This window comes from Magnolia sinica, chromosome 10 (genome assembly GCF_029962835.1).
Source record: "Magnolia sinica isolate HGM2019 chromosome 10, MsV1, whole genome shotgun sequence".
Lineage (NCBI taxonomy): Eukaryota > Viridiplantae > Streptophyta > Magnoliopsida > Magnoliales > Magnoliaceae > Magnolia > Magnolia sinica.
Window position 1 is genome coordinate 23,948,573 of NC_080582.1, and position 16,293 is coordinate 23,964,865.

Genomic DNA, 16,293 nt, shown 5'->3' on the forward strand with positions numbered 1-16,293 from the left:
AGCACAACCTAGTCTAGCCTAAAATGTTCATGCTAGGTCCAGCCTAAGTATTTCCTAGGTAGAACACAGGCTACAATATAAATATGAGCTCTGCAATAGAGTAAATGAGGATTTTTACAAAATTGCCTTTGCAACCCTAATGGGTAAGGCCTAGCTAGACTCGGGCTCTTGTAAAGGGTCCAAACGTGGTTTGATACTCTAGCCCAACCCACTGGGCCAACCTGTCATGTTGGCAGCCCTAGCCAAACCTAGAGTAGGGCTAGGGCAATGCACAGAAAAGCCATCCCTTGGTAAACCCCACACATACAAGTGTCAATTAAGCAATATAGGCCCTGAAATGTGATCGTAACCCAACGGACAGTCCAGATCAATTGTTTGAACTGTCCAAGTGTTTTGATGCAACTAGAGCACAATGACAATGAGGTCATTTCTCTTTCCTACATTGATGTTTGTCACCATACTCAGTTATTCACAATAGAAAACAAATGACAAAACGGCATGCAAGTAGGAATGCCTCAATCCATGGTTTGGCAAGATCCCTGCCCCACCCTTGTGATCTTAACCATTCATCCAGTGTCTCCCACCACAGATGTCCTTCGGTGAATCCTTCGAATCAGACACGATCAGATGGCTCCCATCATTGCCTTTGAAGAGGTTGCTAAAATGAGAAGGCCCACAATTTAAATCCAAGGATCAGTCCATTAATTGGACAGGTCTGCAAGCTATGGTGAGCACCAGCAGATAAACAGATCCAATCACCAAGTGCGGGCCCCATGTATTGAGGTCCTCCAGACTGATTTCAGGTCATCCTGCAGACTACTAAACCTATCCAATAAAAGATACAACATAGTTATGAAATAAATAAATAAAATCAGGATAATTGCCCTGAGATTATTAGTGAAAATGATATAAATAACTTCTGTAACTCAAAAAAAAAAAAAAAATCTACAAAATGTTTTCTTACAAGAAATTATTTCAGAAATGTATAAATTCACTACATTTTCGGAAAAAGTGTTTTTCAGGCATCAACTTGCCCCCAGCCTACAGCGCGGACCCACCATGACCTGCAAAATAGCTATGTCATCTTCAAACTAGTTTGTGTTGTGTTGTGTGTAGGGAGATGCTGATGTCCCAAACCTTCACAAGAACATTAGCAACATTCAAAAAACTTTTCAATGACATGGGATGACGAATCATCAATCCAGACTTTTCATTCACTACGTACCACTGTTGGCCAGCCACGATGCAAAAAAACAAAAAACCAAAAAAAAAAAAAAAAAACACTGATTGTATGATCCTACCCCCTTGAAAATTGGTCATTTCATCATCACCACTGTTTTCAGAGAGCCACGGATCGGATGGTTAGCATCATATGATCAGAGTGATTCGGAATCATAAGCAACCCATGATGGGGCCAGTCAAATACATGTCTCAAGATGATGAAATTGACCAAAGTACTCTGGAATCATAAGAGACCCATGGTGAGGCTAGTCAAAATAGATGTTTCAAGATGATGATTGGACCTATTTTTTTCACTCTACTTCATTTGAGTGTTCTTTTTTCTGCTATTGACTGGATGGTCTTTGCATCATGGCTTGTCAATGCTGTCATGGAATAAATAGGAATTCTAGATCGATGATTGGCTGTACCATGTGTCGTTTAAAAGATTTGGGGACCGCTAATTTCCTCATGTAGGTAGCATCATAATCATCATTATTTTTATGTAATATGGGTATGGTGTCAGCACAACTTCTACAGTTAGGGTCAAGGTATACAATAACAGTAATGGTGGCCATAACAGCCACCATAGTACCCATTACGATATGCATTGTAATGGCCTTTAAAAAAAATTCGAACAGTAATGACTGTTACGGGCCAATTTTTTCCCGCAGCGGCTGTTATGGCCCCATAACACATAACGGCTCCACCATTTACTGGACGTTACGTGACCTTTTTTGAATACTTTGCTTAGAGTGCATTTGGACACACTAACAAATACAATTGAAATAATTGATCCAATTAAGTGAAAAGAGCCATACTGTAATTTACCTTTGTCTGAGTCCATATTGAGGGCATGGCCTCTAAATTGCAAAACAATACTTCCAAATTTGGACTTGAAAGAAATGCAAGTTGCAATACTTTCTAATTATAAATACAAGGACACATCAAAAGTTATTTCTCGAGTCTTATTGAATCTTTATTAAATTGAATTCTGTAATTTAATTCATTTGTGGATCCAAACACAGCTCAGTATTTAAGTATCCAGTAAGGATGGTAACCTATTTCAATGCCGAGAAAACGATGCAATACAGCTTGCTACTGTAATGTGGTATATATCCAACCACATATGGGCAAGTGGTGTATAAAGTCACTTTTCAAGATCTTTTGCTGCATTTTTGTTTAAAAATGCTTTTAAGACGCCAAAGGCATGCCATGATTGGATACATACCACATTATGGTACAGCACGCTTTAATGAATTATTTCCCTCCGAAGCATGTGGGGATCACATGTTTCTTGCATTATAGAGATATCAGCCTCTGTATGTGAGTATTAACACCTCTAGTTTGCTGTTGTGACTTTTATAGAGGAATTATAGAGTTCGGAGTGTCTGTAGATGTACGATTTCTTGATGCTTTCATTCTCATACATGTGAGGCCCATAGTTCAGTAATCCAAACTCTTGATCTGATGAGCCTGATGTGGATAGACCAATCCCCAAAAATCTCCCAGATTGGCAGCTTGGATCCATCCGATCTTCACTTCTCTCCTTTGAATGTGAACAATTGCTGCTCTCTCTTCTTAACTGTCTATTTAGAAACCACTGTTGGAATGGTTGCCATTGTTCAAACGGGGGAACTTTGGGGAATCTCTGATCCACATTAGGCCAACCATAACAACAGTCTGGATCACCAAACCATGGCTTCCAACTTGTACAAGCTTCAGGCTCGAGGGTTCTACTCATAGCCTTGGCTCAAGGATCATCAAATTCCTCCCACAAAAACCTCCTAGACTGGAAGATCTTAACCCTTTGATTGGGGAGTTCATATAGATGGTTAAGAAAAGAAATACAGAAACAGTCCGAATTTAACAGAATAAAGGGCCAAATATCATTCATTGGGATCCTCCAATCTAGGTATTTTTTGGGACAAACCCTGTCCATGGTGGGTCCATTGACCAATGGTCCGCAAGTCATGACCCCCAACAGGCGTGGAGCTAAAAGCATCTTGACTTGACAATGATGGCATGCATAGCAAGCGGCATACAAGGTAGGCGCTGCCATCACCACCAGTAGTAACAGTTCCACCAATATCAACACTGCTCAGATAAATGAATATGGTGGCAGAGAAGCTTTATCAGAGAGTGAGGTTGGTACCATGAAATTCATTGCACTAATTATGATAATGATAATAGTGGAAAATGTAGAGGCTCACTGCTATTACTTCTTTGTCTGAGGTTGGCAAGAGCAACGGCAATCTTTGCTCCAAGTAGTGCATTGTTCTTTACAAGTGCGATGTCTATATTTCAGTTAAGTAAATCCACAGGGAATAAGAAAAAATTAACTCCACAGAGATGATATTAAGTACAATTAGTTACAGAGAACCCCCAGCACATGTAGCCCAACCCCCATACATGCCCCACATATGTCAATATGGCACATGTGCAAAATCCAAGTCATCCATTGGCACAGCCCCAACATATGGATGCCCTGAACCAAGAATCAGGTGACTCTACTCATCAGGTTGCATACATAGGGACACTAAACGATGATTGTTGGCCTGTCCATTTGTTGCCACCTAATGAGTAGACTAGCCTAATCTTGGAACATGGCATCTAGACAATGGAGACTGCCAACTGGGTGTTTGAATCTCACACATGTTCCATGTTGGCCATGGTTCTAAATATCGGTATCGGGGCCCGGCTGGAAAACAATGATGCTGCGTATGGATATCAGCATGTATCAGTCAAAATTTTAAGCAAAAGAATTAAGGAAAATACTAGAAAAGAGGGGGAAATGAGATATTCAAGAATCTATCATTTTATTTTTTGCATTTTGGACATGTATATAAAGTGTGTTAGACCATTCTTTTATAAGCATGTTGTTTGTTGGCATGACCTATTGAAAGTCAACCAAATGGGCCCTAATAAAACGAAAATCAAGCATATTTGGTAAATTAGTGCCCATTATATGAAAAAAAAACAAAAAGAAGATGAAAAAAAAAAAAAGGTGGATGGTCACCATTCGTTCCTATTTTTTGCATAGTGGTCCATTCTGCTTCAATTCGTTGATCTCACTCAATTTTTTTTAATCTCGAAAATAGACCTAGATCTAGCCTAAAATGATTTTCTAAGCTTCTCGAAATACAAAAAATAAAAAATAAAAGTAGAGGAAAATGAGAGAAAATTTGAAAAAAAAAAAAATTCCAAATTTGGGCCTTTATGGGTGTATTGGCCAATATCGATGATGATAGGCCCCATATCAGCCGATAAAGGCCAATACAACTAGGGTCCACAAGGGATTCCTACAATCCTTGTCGTGGTCCAACGAAAAAGCCCGTGTGTGTTTGTCAGATGCAGGGTTTGCAGTAAAAAGGGAAAAATCATCATTTCACGTAGGGGAATCTTTGCTTTTCACTGCAGGCCCCACGTTTGAATGCACACACGACGTTTTTTCATTGGGCCACGTCAATTCCTACAAGCCCCAGTTACAAGCAATCCACGTCCTTTAAAAGCTAACTCAAAATGTTGGAAGAGAATCTAAAGATGATGACACATCATTGGAAATCATCTGACACAAGCAAAGTTATAGTTTAGCATGTATTTCATCAAAGTTAGGAACCAACAATCATCTAAATGGAATAATCAATCATACCACAAGCTATTGTTGAATAACGGAATATGGGTAGCATACGGCAAGGATGGGGCATAAGTATGATTTGTGCATGAAATATTGAAGTACCAAATATGGACAAGACAAGACAAATCACCAATGAATTATCTTGGTTGTGTCATTCATTTAAGAGAGAGAGAGAGAGAGAGAGAGAGAGAGAGTATTGTGCATAATATTAACTGTATGTATATGATCTTGACCCGAGGTTACATATGGTATCTTTGGGCACTAGGTTTGTGCAAGTGACCCCATGGTTCAGTAATCCAAACCTTTGATATGATTGGCCCCAATGTCAATGGGATCATGGATCAAAAGTCCCCTAACAAGCCAATCCAATGTACCTTCCATTTGGTGGTTGGCAAATAGATAATTATGAAAAAGTAGTGTATCAAATAGCGTGGTAGCGTACGCTGCGTAGCTTAGCATACAAAAAACACTACGTAGCGTATAAAATAGCGTAAATACGCAGTAGCATACGCTACACATACGTAGTGTGTAGCGTATATCGTGTACGCCTCAGGACTACCGTAAGAATTTTAAAATAAAAGTCCTTTTTGTTAAAAACTTGTTTTTAAATGGTAGTGACTGTGCATTTTTCCTTTTGAGTAGGTGGTGGGAGACTCATACTATAAGTCTTTTGTTTTTTAACTTAAAACAATCGTAATAGGGCTTTTGAACAGCCCTATTGCAATGCCGCAACAGCCGCAGGTTCCCCATTTTTGAAGCTTTGATTCCAAGATTTCGAAGAGCCCTTTCTCAGATCCAATTTTTGGAGTTCAATCAGAATTACAAGAGCATCATCTTGCTGGAATTTCAGGAGCATTGAAGCTCAAACAAGGGAGAAATCGCATATCCCTCTTTTCGTAGTTACGTGGACACGTAGCTCCCAAAAATCAATTTTCGGTTGATTAAATCTCTATTTAAGGTATGTTTTGGCCCTTTAATCATTGCTAATGAGTTTTCTTTTTATCTATGCTGAAATATTGTGGTTATTTTTTCATTTTTTCAATTTTTGTTATGGGGGCTGTGGTGTGTATGGCATGGATTTGACCCATCCAACCATCACGTGGGACACATGCGTGGGGTCCACTGTGGAGTTCTATGCCACAGCCCATGTGTGGGGGTCCTCTATGGTGTTTTATGCCATGGCCCATATGTGCGGCCATGGCCCACGTGTGGGGTCCATTGTGGTGTGTGTATGGCATGGCCCACATGTGTGAGGTCCATTGTTGTGTGTGTATGGCATGGCCCACGTGTGTGATCCACTGTGGTGTGTGTATGACATGGCCCCCTTGCGTGGGGTCCACTATGGTGTGTGTATGGCATGGCCCACATGTGTGGGGTCCACTGTGATATATGTTTTTTTGAAGAATGTAACATTTATATATTTTGCTTTTTTCTTACTATTTAATATTTATCATATTTTTTTCCTTTTTTTTTAAATTAAAAAAAATAGAAGTATTGTGTAGCTTACGCTACACGCTACGCTATTTCGCTACATGCTACAGAGGGTTGAACGCTACGCAACACGCTACCGCTATTTAAAACACTGGGAAAAACATACAAAAACATTTCACATTCAATCGAGAAAGGCTAAGGTAGGATGTACGGGAACTTCCAATCTAGTTTTGGGACATGATCCATCCACAACAGGGCCGCCCATAGAAAAATGTATGGATCATTGAAGCATGGCCACCACTTCATATAAAATGGATACCATACATACACCTCTAATATTCAATGTTGTCAAAATCGTAATTGTATCACAGATCGTAATAGGTATTGAATCGTATCGAATTGCAAAATGTATCATAAATCGTAAGATCTTTTATAATTTTCTTTAAAATATGGAAAAATATGATAAATATAAATAAATCAAAAAAAAATTTAAACTCATTAATCATCCTTTTGCCATCAATATGCACCAAGAAATACCATGTCACGATAGTGTTAAAAGATTCTTATCCTTCTTCTTTTTTTTGGTCTTTCAAGAAAATTTCCTTAAAAACATACAAGGATGCTAAATAATTTATGTTCTCGTTACCTTTCTTAAATGTAGAATCACATTGGAAAAGTGACATTTGATGTTGTAGACTGATGAAAAAATATATTTTGATTTCTAACCATTATTCCACAATACATATAAAGTCAACCTGAATGCAACCATCCATAAAAACACTTCAGATAAGACATAAATCAATTTGGTGTTTCAACCAGCTAAGAAGTAAGAAACTACATACATACATACATATACATATACATATATATATATATAAGGCCCTATGATTTAATGTTGAACAGAATATATATCATTTAACCTTCTTATAAAGAACAAAATAAAATAATTTACCTTTAAAATGATTCTTGTTTCTTTTTTAAATGATTTTTCTAAACGATTCTTAAATCTTCCACCAATTTAAAAACATAAAATGAAAGCCAAGTGAAGCTTAAAATAGAAAAGAACAAGTATAATTTGAATCTTAAATCAGGATTTGAGTTATAAATTGTAGGATTCAAATCATATAATTGTAAGATTCGTGTAAAAAGGGATTCAAAGGTGGGATTGTTGAGTGTCAAATATTGCATATTTTCCCTATTTATATCTTGGTTTAATGAACATAATAATGCTTAATGGGTATATTTTATACATGTCTGTATTGCAAGGCAAATCTAAGAGCTTGGATTGAAAAGAATGTTAAAATCATGGATTGGATGCTCAAGAATCACCAAGGCTAGGGATGGATCTTAAGAGACCAAGATCGAAGAATTCACATGCCAAAGATCCAAATAAGCCAAATGATGAATGAAGAGAATCGAAGATTTGAAGTAAAGAAAAGGAATCCAGAAAATTGTCCTAAAAAGAGATTCTGGGACCAGAAAAGCATAGTTCTGGAAAACCGCCAAAATAGACTTCAATTCAATCGAAGGTACTTAGATGAATCGAAGGTTCAATCGAAGGTACTTAGACGCATCGAAGGTGCAATCGAGAATTTCAAGATTTTCAAGCCAAACTCGTTGGTCGGTTCTGGACCAGTTTCGATTCTATCGAAGGTACTTAGATGCATCGAAGCTTCTATCGAAGCTTCCATCGAAGGCCCTTCGATAGCGTCGAAAGATTACGCAAATTTTACGCGGACTGCGTAAATTTGAGGTGGTTTCTAGACTTTTCCAACTCGGTGCGAAAGTTGGAGTTCTCCAACTATAAATAGGAGTTCCTAGGATGCTACAAGGCATCTTCTAGGGTTTGGAAAGGGAAAGGAGGCCTAGGTGGAGTGCCGACGACGTTCTTCTACTCCGATTTCTTTATGGGTTCTAGTAGATCTTTCTGTTTTTCTTATGTTTTTGAGTTAGTTATGACTAGCTAAGCTCTTAGCTAGGGCTAAGAGGAGAAGCTCGTAACGTGTTGGGATGTTTACTTTGCTTTGATTCATGTTTATATTGAACTCCATTGATTTTTAGTTGATTTTAAGGAATATTTTCAGTTTTCTATGGTTTGTTGTGACTCAAATTACAATAGACGCTGCGATAGCTTTGAATATCTTCTTTTCTTATTTGAGATTGTGGGATTAGTAAATCTTGTTGTTTGTCATAGTCTCCCGGGCATGGTTGGGTGATGGAATCCCTTCCAAATCTTCACAATTTTCTTCCATTGAGGCTGGATCAATGAGAAGTTCGGAGATTTGATCATCTCTCCTTCCAACTGGATAAGATAGGACTCTGATTCCAATTTTGCCTCTTGAATCAAAGTAAGGTAGTATCTTAATAACTATAAGTGGATCCTTGGCACCCTAGTTCCCACCTTTTAAATTCACAAGCTTCAATCTACAATATTCAAAATTACTCTCTCTAATATTTCAGATTTAGATTTACATCTTTTTCTAGTTCTACTTCTAATTACTTTAAAAAAATGTACTAGTTTAGTCCCTGTGGATTCGACCTCGGTCTCACCGAGATTATTAATACATCGCGACCCTACACTTGGGGTTGTGAACAGGGATTCAAATCATTTTTCTTAAGATTCGACTTAAATCGTAAATCACAGGATTTTGACAACACTGCTAATATTAACTAATTTTCGTTTTTTAATAAGCAAGCATGAATCATGAACCACTGATTTCAATGTTGCATCGTGACTAAGAGTAAAGGCCAATTTCATTTGCTATTAGATAATAACTTTAAGAGAAGAGGAATGCTCGAGTCCCCACCTTGATGGGAATGTTAAGAACATCATTAAAGCCTTTTAAATGAAACATCCGAACAGTCCATTTCTTTCCATACCACCATTGGCAAGCCATGATGCAAAAATTTCACAATCAAATGATGCTAACCATCTGATCCATAATAGCATGAAAGATGGACAGACCGGGTCGAGCAAAGAAAAGAATCGGTCCGGCATTCAGAAGGCTATAATGGATAGGTGTCATTTTGTATCATGTCCTCCAACAGTGGTACATAACAAAGGGACAGTCCAGATTGATGGTTTGCTGTCCCATGTTTCATTCAAAAGCTCAGAAACCATTGCTAGCATCCCCATGAAGCAGGGAGACGATGGCTTCTCCCTGTCAGTAATTATTGTCATATTGTGTTAAAAGGTTTCAGTAAAAGAAAAAGTTCATATCCTGCCGACCAGCCACCTCACTAAGGTGCTACAAACCCACCCATCGTAAAATGCCTAAATGCCTACAAATCCAGACCTCAAAACCAAGAGGCCCATGATGCGTGAAGCATACCCATAAATCAAACTGATCAGACGATCCTAACCATCCCATTGGTGACATCAAATAAGGGTAAGAGAATGGTCAACAACCCAAATTCAACAGGCATCAATGCGGTTTTCAGGCTATGCTCCACCCACAATTGGGAACATATTTACAGTGGAAGGATCATCTCATCCTAGTGAGGTTCAGCTGGCCAGATAGCACACGGACCATTTGAATAATCATCAACAATGTGTTTCTTAGTATGCCTTATCCTGATCGGACCCTAGAGGTGTGAGCCACCAGGCATCAAGGATCATATGCTAGCCCACATGACATGTTTGAAAACCATGGAATATGAACACATCCATTACATAAATTGAGAAAAAGGATACTTGCAGCTAGTGAAGCTCCTCCCGTAAGTTCATTTACTCTCGCAAGCAAGAAAGGTGTCTCAGCATTTCCAGTCACCTTATTATCCCTGAGCATTAAAACAATTTGTGAGAGTAAATAAAAGTACAAAATTTGAAAAAGAAAAGACAAAAGACAACATTAGTGCACTGGTCTCCAATATGGCACACTCCATTCAAATTGGACATGTGGAAAAGTAGTTCATGATCTGAACAGTTCATTAGATGGGTGTCACCATGAATTGACAATCTAACTATACAATTGGTTGATTTCTTGAAGGTTTAGATAATCCAACCAATGAGACATTAAACATGGACGATCAATGGGGGCATCCAATTTCCAGTTCAGATCATGGAATGCTGCCCCACATGTCCAACTGAGTCAAGAGGGTAAGGATAAGGAAATTGTGCACTGTTCTCAGGTTAATTTCACCAAGAAACAATGGAAAAGAGTTAAACTTGATAACCTGGCTTCTTTAAGGGCTCTTTGTATGGCAGATTCTATCAAACTTCCAGAGGCTGCATGTTCTTTAGGAATGGGCACCCCAATCAGAACGCCGGCTCCTAGTCTGAGTTTGATGCTTGCATCTGCAATTTACAAAGGGGTACAATGAAAAATAAAAGAATATAAGAAAAAATGGAACTATTTCTTTCACTTACGTATGAGTTGAGCACACTCCTCTGGACTATCCAGACGACAAGGCACCTAAATTTCCAATGGACAAAAACACCAAGCACTTTAGTTTGATCAAGCCATGTCCAAGATGAGTTACAATAGTATGTGTTCTTTTTTTTTTTCCTTTTCTTTTTTTTTCTTTTTTTTTTTTGCATGCGGCCATATCCATGCACATTCTATGTCTGTGTCTATGCATGTAATTATGAGGGTCCTTTGCCAAATTGAAGGAACCATCATCTCTTGATGTACGCACACCATACAATGGGGCCAAAATGTTGATGGGAAGTGCTTCAAAGGCTCTTGCAGCTTAGAAAGTGATCCAGTCTTTAGCTGTTTTCTTTTATCAGACGCCTATTCGTGGGCCACTAGTGGAAGGATTGAGAACTTCCAATCAGGGAAATTTTGTGGAATCACCCATAATGGCAGGGCCCATCATATCAACAATCTAGATCACCAAACCATGGCACTGATATAGAATGCAACGCACCAGAATATTATTCACATCCTGACACATCATCCTTCAAGAGCTGATAGTTCCTCGCCAGATTCTAATGCACTCAAGCCAAAGGACGAGTAACATATCTTGGGTTGGATGACGCAGAACCGATGCATGAACCAAATAACATGTGAGATCAAGTAATAGAATTAAGATAATTAACAAAAAAAAAAAAAAACCACAAGCATTGCCATAATCATCACGAATCCCATGAAAACCAAAGAACATCATGCATGATCCTAGTGTAAGTTACCAACATCATCACACATGATCATTAAATAAAACGAAACTAGGATCTAATGGATGTAAGGACATCCAATTAGCATAGGGTATAGTCTATTTCAAAGTAGAAAACCTAATACAACCTAGGGTAAAAAAATAGGGTTTGGGTAATTTGGGAAAGTAGGAAAATTAGGAATTTTAGGGTTAGGATTTTGGGAATAGAAGAAAGGAGTTTTGATATAAGGATGATGGAAAGCTAAAAGGGGCAAGGTGTGGCTGTACGGCCAACTCGAAGGATTCACACGTGTGGCCGTATGGTCACACGTGTGGCGTGGGATGGACGGGTTATGGTGGTTAGGGTTTGGGATTGTGGATAGGTAAAGAAAAGATGGGTTTATGAAAGGATGAAGGCTTAGGATGGAAGAATCAAAGAATTCGAAGAAAATACCTTAATGGATGAGAAGAGAGAAGATGGCGAGGGAATAGATGGAGACCTCGCATCTTCATTGATGAAGATTAGCCTCGCACCAATCTCCCTTCCAAATCGCATGGAAGTATCTTCAAATCGCATGAAGATGGAAGAAGAAAGCAAGAGCTTTTCTCTCTTTTTTTAAATCATAAAATCCAATGAGGGAGAGGATCATACGCCCACCCTCTTTTATAGCTTCACGAAAGTTCAAAAATTACAATAAACACCCTATTTCGTGAATTTTGATGAAAATAGCCTTAGTCTATCTAAAATTAAGTAAAAACACTCATAATAGCGTCCAAACATAATATAAACAAAACTAAATCTTGTAAGTTGATAAACGCTGAAAAAAACTAATGAGGAAGATCCACGATCAATGGCCCGATCTGTGATCCAATGGCCCGATTGTCACGTCCCTCCAATCCAACGGTCTGGATCACTCCATAAAGCAATGGCCCGATCATGTGATACAACGGCCCAATCGTCACGTCCCTTCGATCCAATGGTCTGGATCACTCCATAAAGCAGCCCATGTGTATCTTCCCAGTGTGGGGTCTTCCAGATGCTCGCACATGCACATGGGGTCTTCAGCAAAATCACGGATACTCGCCTAGCCACAGGGAAATCAGTGTGGCCCGTCTCCTCCTCTGATACGTACGCAAGGGTGTACGTGAAGTGATGTCCTCATCATTGGATATGCTAGTTCTGTTAATCAGTTCATTGTAACCTACAACCGACCATAGGATTTCCTTTTTTTTGGTAGAATTACACAAAAGCACACCTGCCTTCACGTAACTTCAATAAGGACATGCTTTCTAAAACAAAAGAATGAGAAAACAGGATGTGAAAGATTTTTAGTGAAAGAGGACATCACATCCTCTTTCAAAGAAAACAACATTGCATAATGGGAAGAGATCCAGCATTTAAAACCAACTTTATTGTTAGTTTTGGGAAGACAATGTGTAAAAAGAAAAATGGGGTTATAATGTGTACATTCGAGGTTTGTGTTCACTCATTTTGGGTAAGTATTGCTATTGAAATTTTCTATGAACAGGATCATTGATCATCACCTAAATGAGCGAAATGTCATGAGACTGGGAATCACAAGTGGAGAGTGCTCTTCCTAGCCATAGGGATTTTCTTTGTGTTTTCTTGTGATATTCTTGATTTCCCTCTTGCTTCTTGTTGTGTTTGTAAAGGGATTGCTAGTCCCCTTCTATAAACATCCAATCCATCATCCTAACAATCGGATCATCAACTCTCCCGAGGTGAAACAGCCCTCTCATTTGGGAAACGTTAATCCCCATCTTAGTCTCTAATTTTCAACGGTTCAAGAATGGCTTTGAGAATAAATAGTGTTAATACAAAAGGAAGACTGATTAGGAGCTTGATTAACAAACCGAAGTGGAGATTTACCAGATCTCCACCACGAATGGCTAGGTTCAAGAGGGCCTCATTCTCATTCATCCAACATCTCCACTTGACCATGAGGGCCAAATCTGCCATAAAGTTTGTCCCAATATTCGTGGATTTACCCTTTACATATAGATTCTTCTCACAAAGTTTTTCACACTCCTGCGAGTATGCCACTCATGATGTCACCTTCCCAAGTGCTTTCATATCTTGACTGATTTAGGCATCTCTAAGTTCCATTATGCCTACATGTTGTGCAAACAATTCTGCACTCAATGCTTTTGTCAATGGATTGACAATCATATCACCTGAAGGCAACTCACAGTTACTTCTTCCTTCTCAATAATGTCCTGTGTGTAATGATATTATACATTATACTTCAATGTTGTTTGCCTTTGAGCTATTAGCTTAATATAATTGCAGCTTGATCATCACAAAAAAAATGAGAACTAGCTAGTCAACTATATCCAACTACATATCCTTTTAAAATTGTTTTATCCAGATGGAAAAAATAGAAGTTGAACAACAAGTAATAAATTCATCTCCCGAGTATATTTGGCAACACATTCTCATTTCCTAGTAGGGAAAAAAACAACACTACCTTCAACAGGGAAAACATGACTTGAGGTGGATTGGCTATCGTGCTTAACCTAAATTCCATCACCATAGCAGCGAGATTAGGCAATCCACGGAAGGTACATTGGTCATCCTAAGTGAGGGAATTGACGATGAGTTGGAATGGAATGTCTCCACCATCAGGCTCAACAAGGTTTTGGTGCTTAGGGCCTACCGCACATAGAAGTGTAAGTGTTCATGTTGTGTAGGTTCATGTGCTTGGACCTGGCTGAGCACTTACATTGAAGGACCACATCGAGTCTCTAGATCGGTAAACCCATCATGCCGGATCAGATCAACTTGATTATGTACCAGTCTTGACCAGTCCTTAGACCTGAGGACGTATCGGGACTCCATGGTCCTAGTGTTGTGTGTGATTGTCATATGGGTGTGGCTGGGCACATGCATTAGGATACGGTATAAAGACCCTAAATATTCCAACATGGATCCACTAGTTACCTCGAGGAACTTATTTATGGCACAGATCTTAGTGATTGCACTGTCCATCAAATGGTTTTCTAGCTGGGCCGAGCGTTTTAAAGGTTTTAAAGGTTTGATTAGAGCGTTGATTTTTTTTATCTATTAAAATTGTTTTAACGTGCTTGATGGACATCCGATGGTTGAGATCTTGTGGTCCACTTCTTATACTAGATGGAATTTTGGTCAGGAGTGGATGTCATTGGTTAGTGCAGGGACCTAGTCAATTTGGGTGCATGGAGAAGCTGGGCTTACAGGCTTTTTGATGGTGTAGGGCAACACCAAAGCCTGTAGGGCAAAGAAGTACGACAACTAGTGCTCTCTTCTAAAACCTTGATTCCTCCTTAGATCATATCCCGGAAGGGTAGATAGATAGATAGATAGATAGAGAGAGAGAGAGAGAGAGAGAGAGAGAGAGAGAGAGAGAGAGAGAGAGAGAGAGCCTTGGACATTAGTAGTGAGAGGAAGGAGGAGAAAAGAAGAAAAGAGTAGAAGAAGAGGGAGGGTGACACGTATGAGGCCCACCTTGGGCATCTCTCTACATGTACTCGCCCATCCCTACCCCAAGTGTGAGGCAACTTCCTCTCCTTGCCTATTTTCGAGGATAGATCAGGGAGAGAATTCCTAGTTTGAAAAAGAGGCATTGGCATCCTACGATGATCAGAAGGCACAAATCAAGGTATGAATTTTATTTTTTTATATATAATTTTGCATTATAGAAACTTGATAATATCATACATGGGGTCCAAATTAGGGCCTAATTAAAATCTGAAACTTTTCAAAATTTTGGAGTATCCACTTAAGTTTTGAAAAATCCCAACGGAGAAAGCAGTTACTCATCCCGTCTGGCAACCATTGTTGTTGTAATAGACATTGAAAAGAAAAGGAGGTGAAAGGGGGGAGAAGCATCATCTCTCAAACCATTATCTTGGGGAAGTAAGAAGTAATCATTATGATTCTTTTGAAGATATAACCCACCAACCATCATATTATTTTTGGAAAGTACAATAGAGCCCCTAGCCCAACTCAATATACAAGGATACTTGGCCCAAGCATAAATCCAGGCCCATTACATGGACCCACCTTGTGTCCAAGCCTACATTAGCCCACATCCAAGATGACTTGGGCCCAAGGTATTCTGTATCGGTAACGGTGGCCATAACGGTCACCACCATTTCCGATACAGGTATCGGCCATAACGGCCGATACGGGGGCATAACGACCGTTACGAACCCCGTAACGGCTGAAAATTTTCTTTTGCCCGAAAAATTCTAAAAAAAAATATCTAGAAAATCAAAAATAATGTAAATATTTCAAATATGTATTCATTTTTTGTTTTGAACATGTTTACGGTAGTGTAACAGTCCACTCTTTGGTGAGAGTGTTGTATCAGGTTGTCTAGTGAATTTTTTAATATGATTATGTCTTTAATGTTTACACATCACAATCAAGCATTAGAACTAGAAATCAGAAAAAATGCATAAATACTACTTTTTTCAATTTTTTGAAAAAAAAAAGGCCTCGAAGCTTCTATTCACTCAAATCATTTCAATCTACAGTTTTAATCTTAAAAGATAAAGTAAGATGGTCGAAATCTGTTGTAAAATGATCTAGGAGAGTTTTTGGAATGAGAAAAGTGAAAAAGAAAAAGAGGAGACAAATGAATTTAAATAGTAAAAAAAAAAAAAAAAAAGTGACCGTTTTTCGACTATTATGGGAGTAACGGTCGTTATGCCCCGTAAAGGCCTTTACGGCCACCGTAACGGCTGATACAGTCTCAAAAAACCAACTTTCTGTTTCACCCCCATATCGCGTAACAGTCATGGCCGTTACCTATACGTATCGGCCTTTACGGGTGTATCATAACGAATACGGAACACCTTGCTTGGGCCCACTACACATTAAGTCCAAGTCCAGCTCGAGCTCAAAA

The 16,293-nt window shown here is 38.9% G+C and overlaps 1 protein-coding gene across 9 annotated transcripts in view; it reads right to left on the reverse strand.

Moving 5' to 3' along the window:
- Positions 1-265: 265 nt before the first annotated feature.
- Positions 266-16,293, reverse strand: part of LOC131258196 (pseudouridine-5'-phosphate glycosidase) — a 64,682-nt gene continuing 48,654 nt past the window's right edge. Inside the window, exons 9-15 of one of the 9 annotated variants that reach the window (XR_009177960.1) lie at positions 10,656-10,701; positions 10,463-10,583; positions 9,981-10,066; positions 3,432-3,515; positions 2,050-2,142; positions 965-1,064; positions 266-825 (exon numbers count right to left, since the gene is read on the reverse strand). Coding sequence is in view for 6 of the 9 variants with exons in the window: in XM_058259316.1 (XP_058115299.1) it covers positions 2,972-3,315; positions 3,432-3,515; positions 9,981-10,066; positions 10,463-10,583; positions 10,656-10,701 (681 nt within the window). In the remaining 3 variants the exon portion in view is untranslated. Of the gene's footprint in view, positions 826-850; positions 1,065-2,049; positions 2,143-2,184; positions 3,316-3,431; positions 3,516-9,980; positions 10,067-10,462; positions 10,584-10,655; positions 10,702-16,293 lie in introns of those variants that run through there. The other 8 variants (XR_009177962.1, XR_009177961.1, XM_058259318.1 and 5 more) reach the window with 8 other exon arrangements.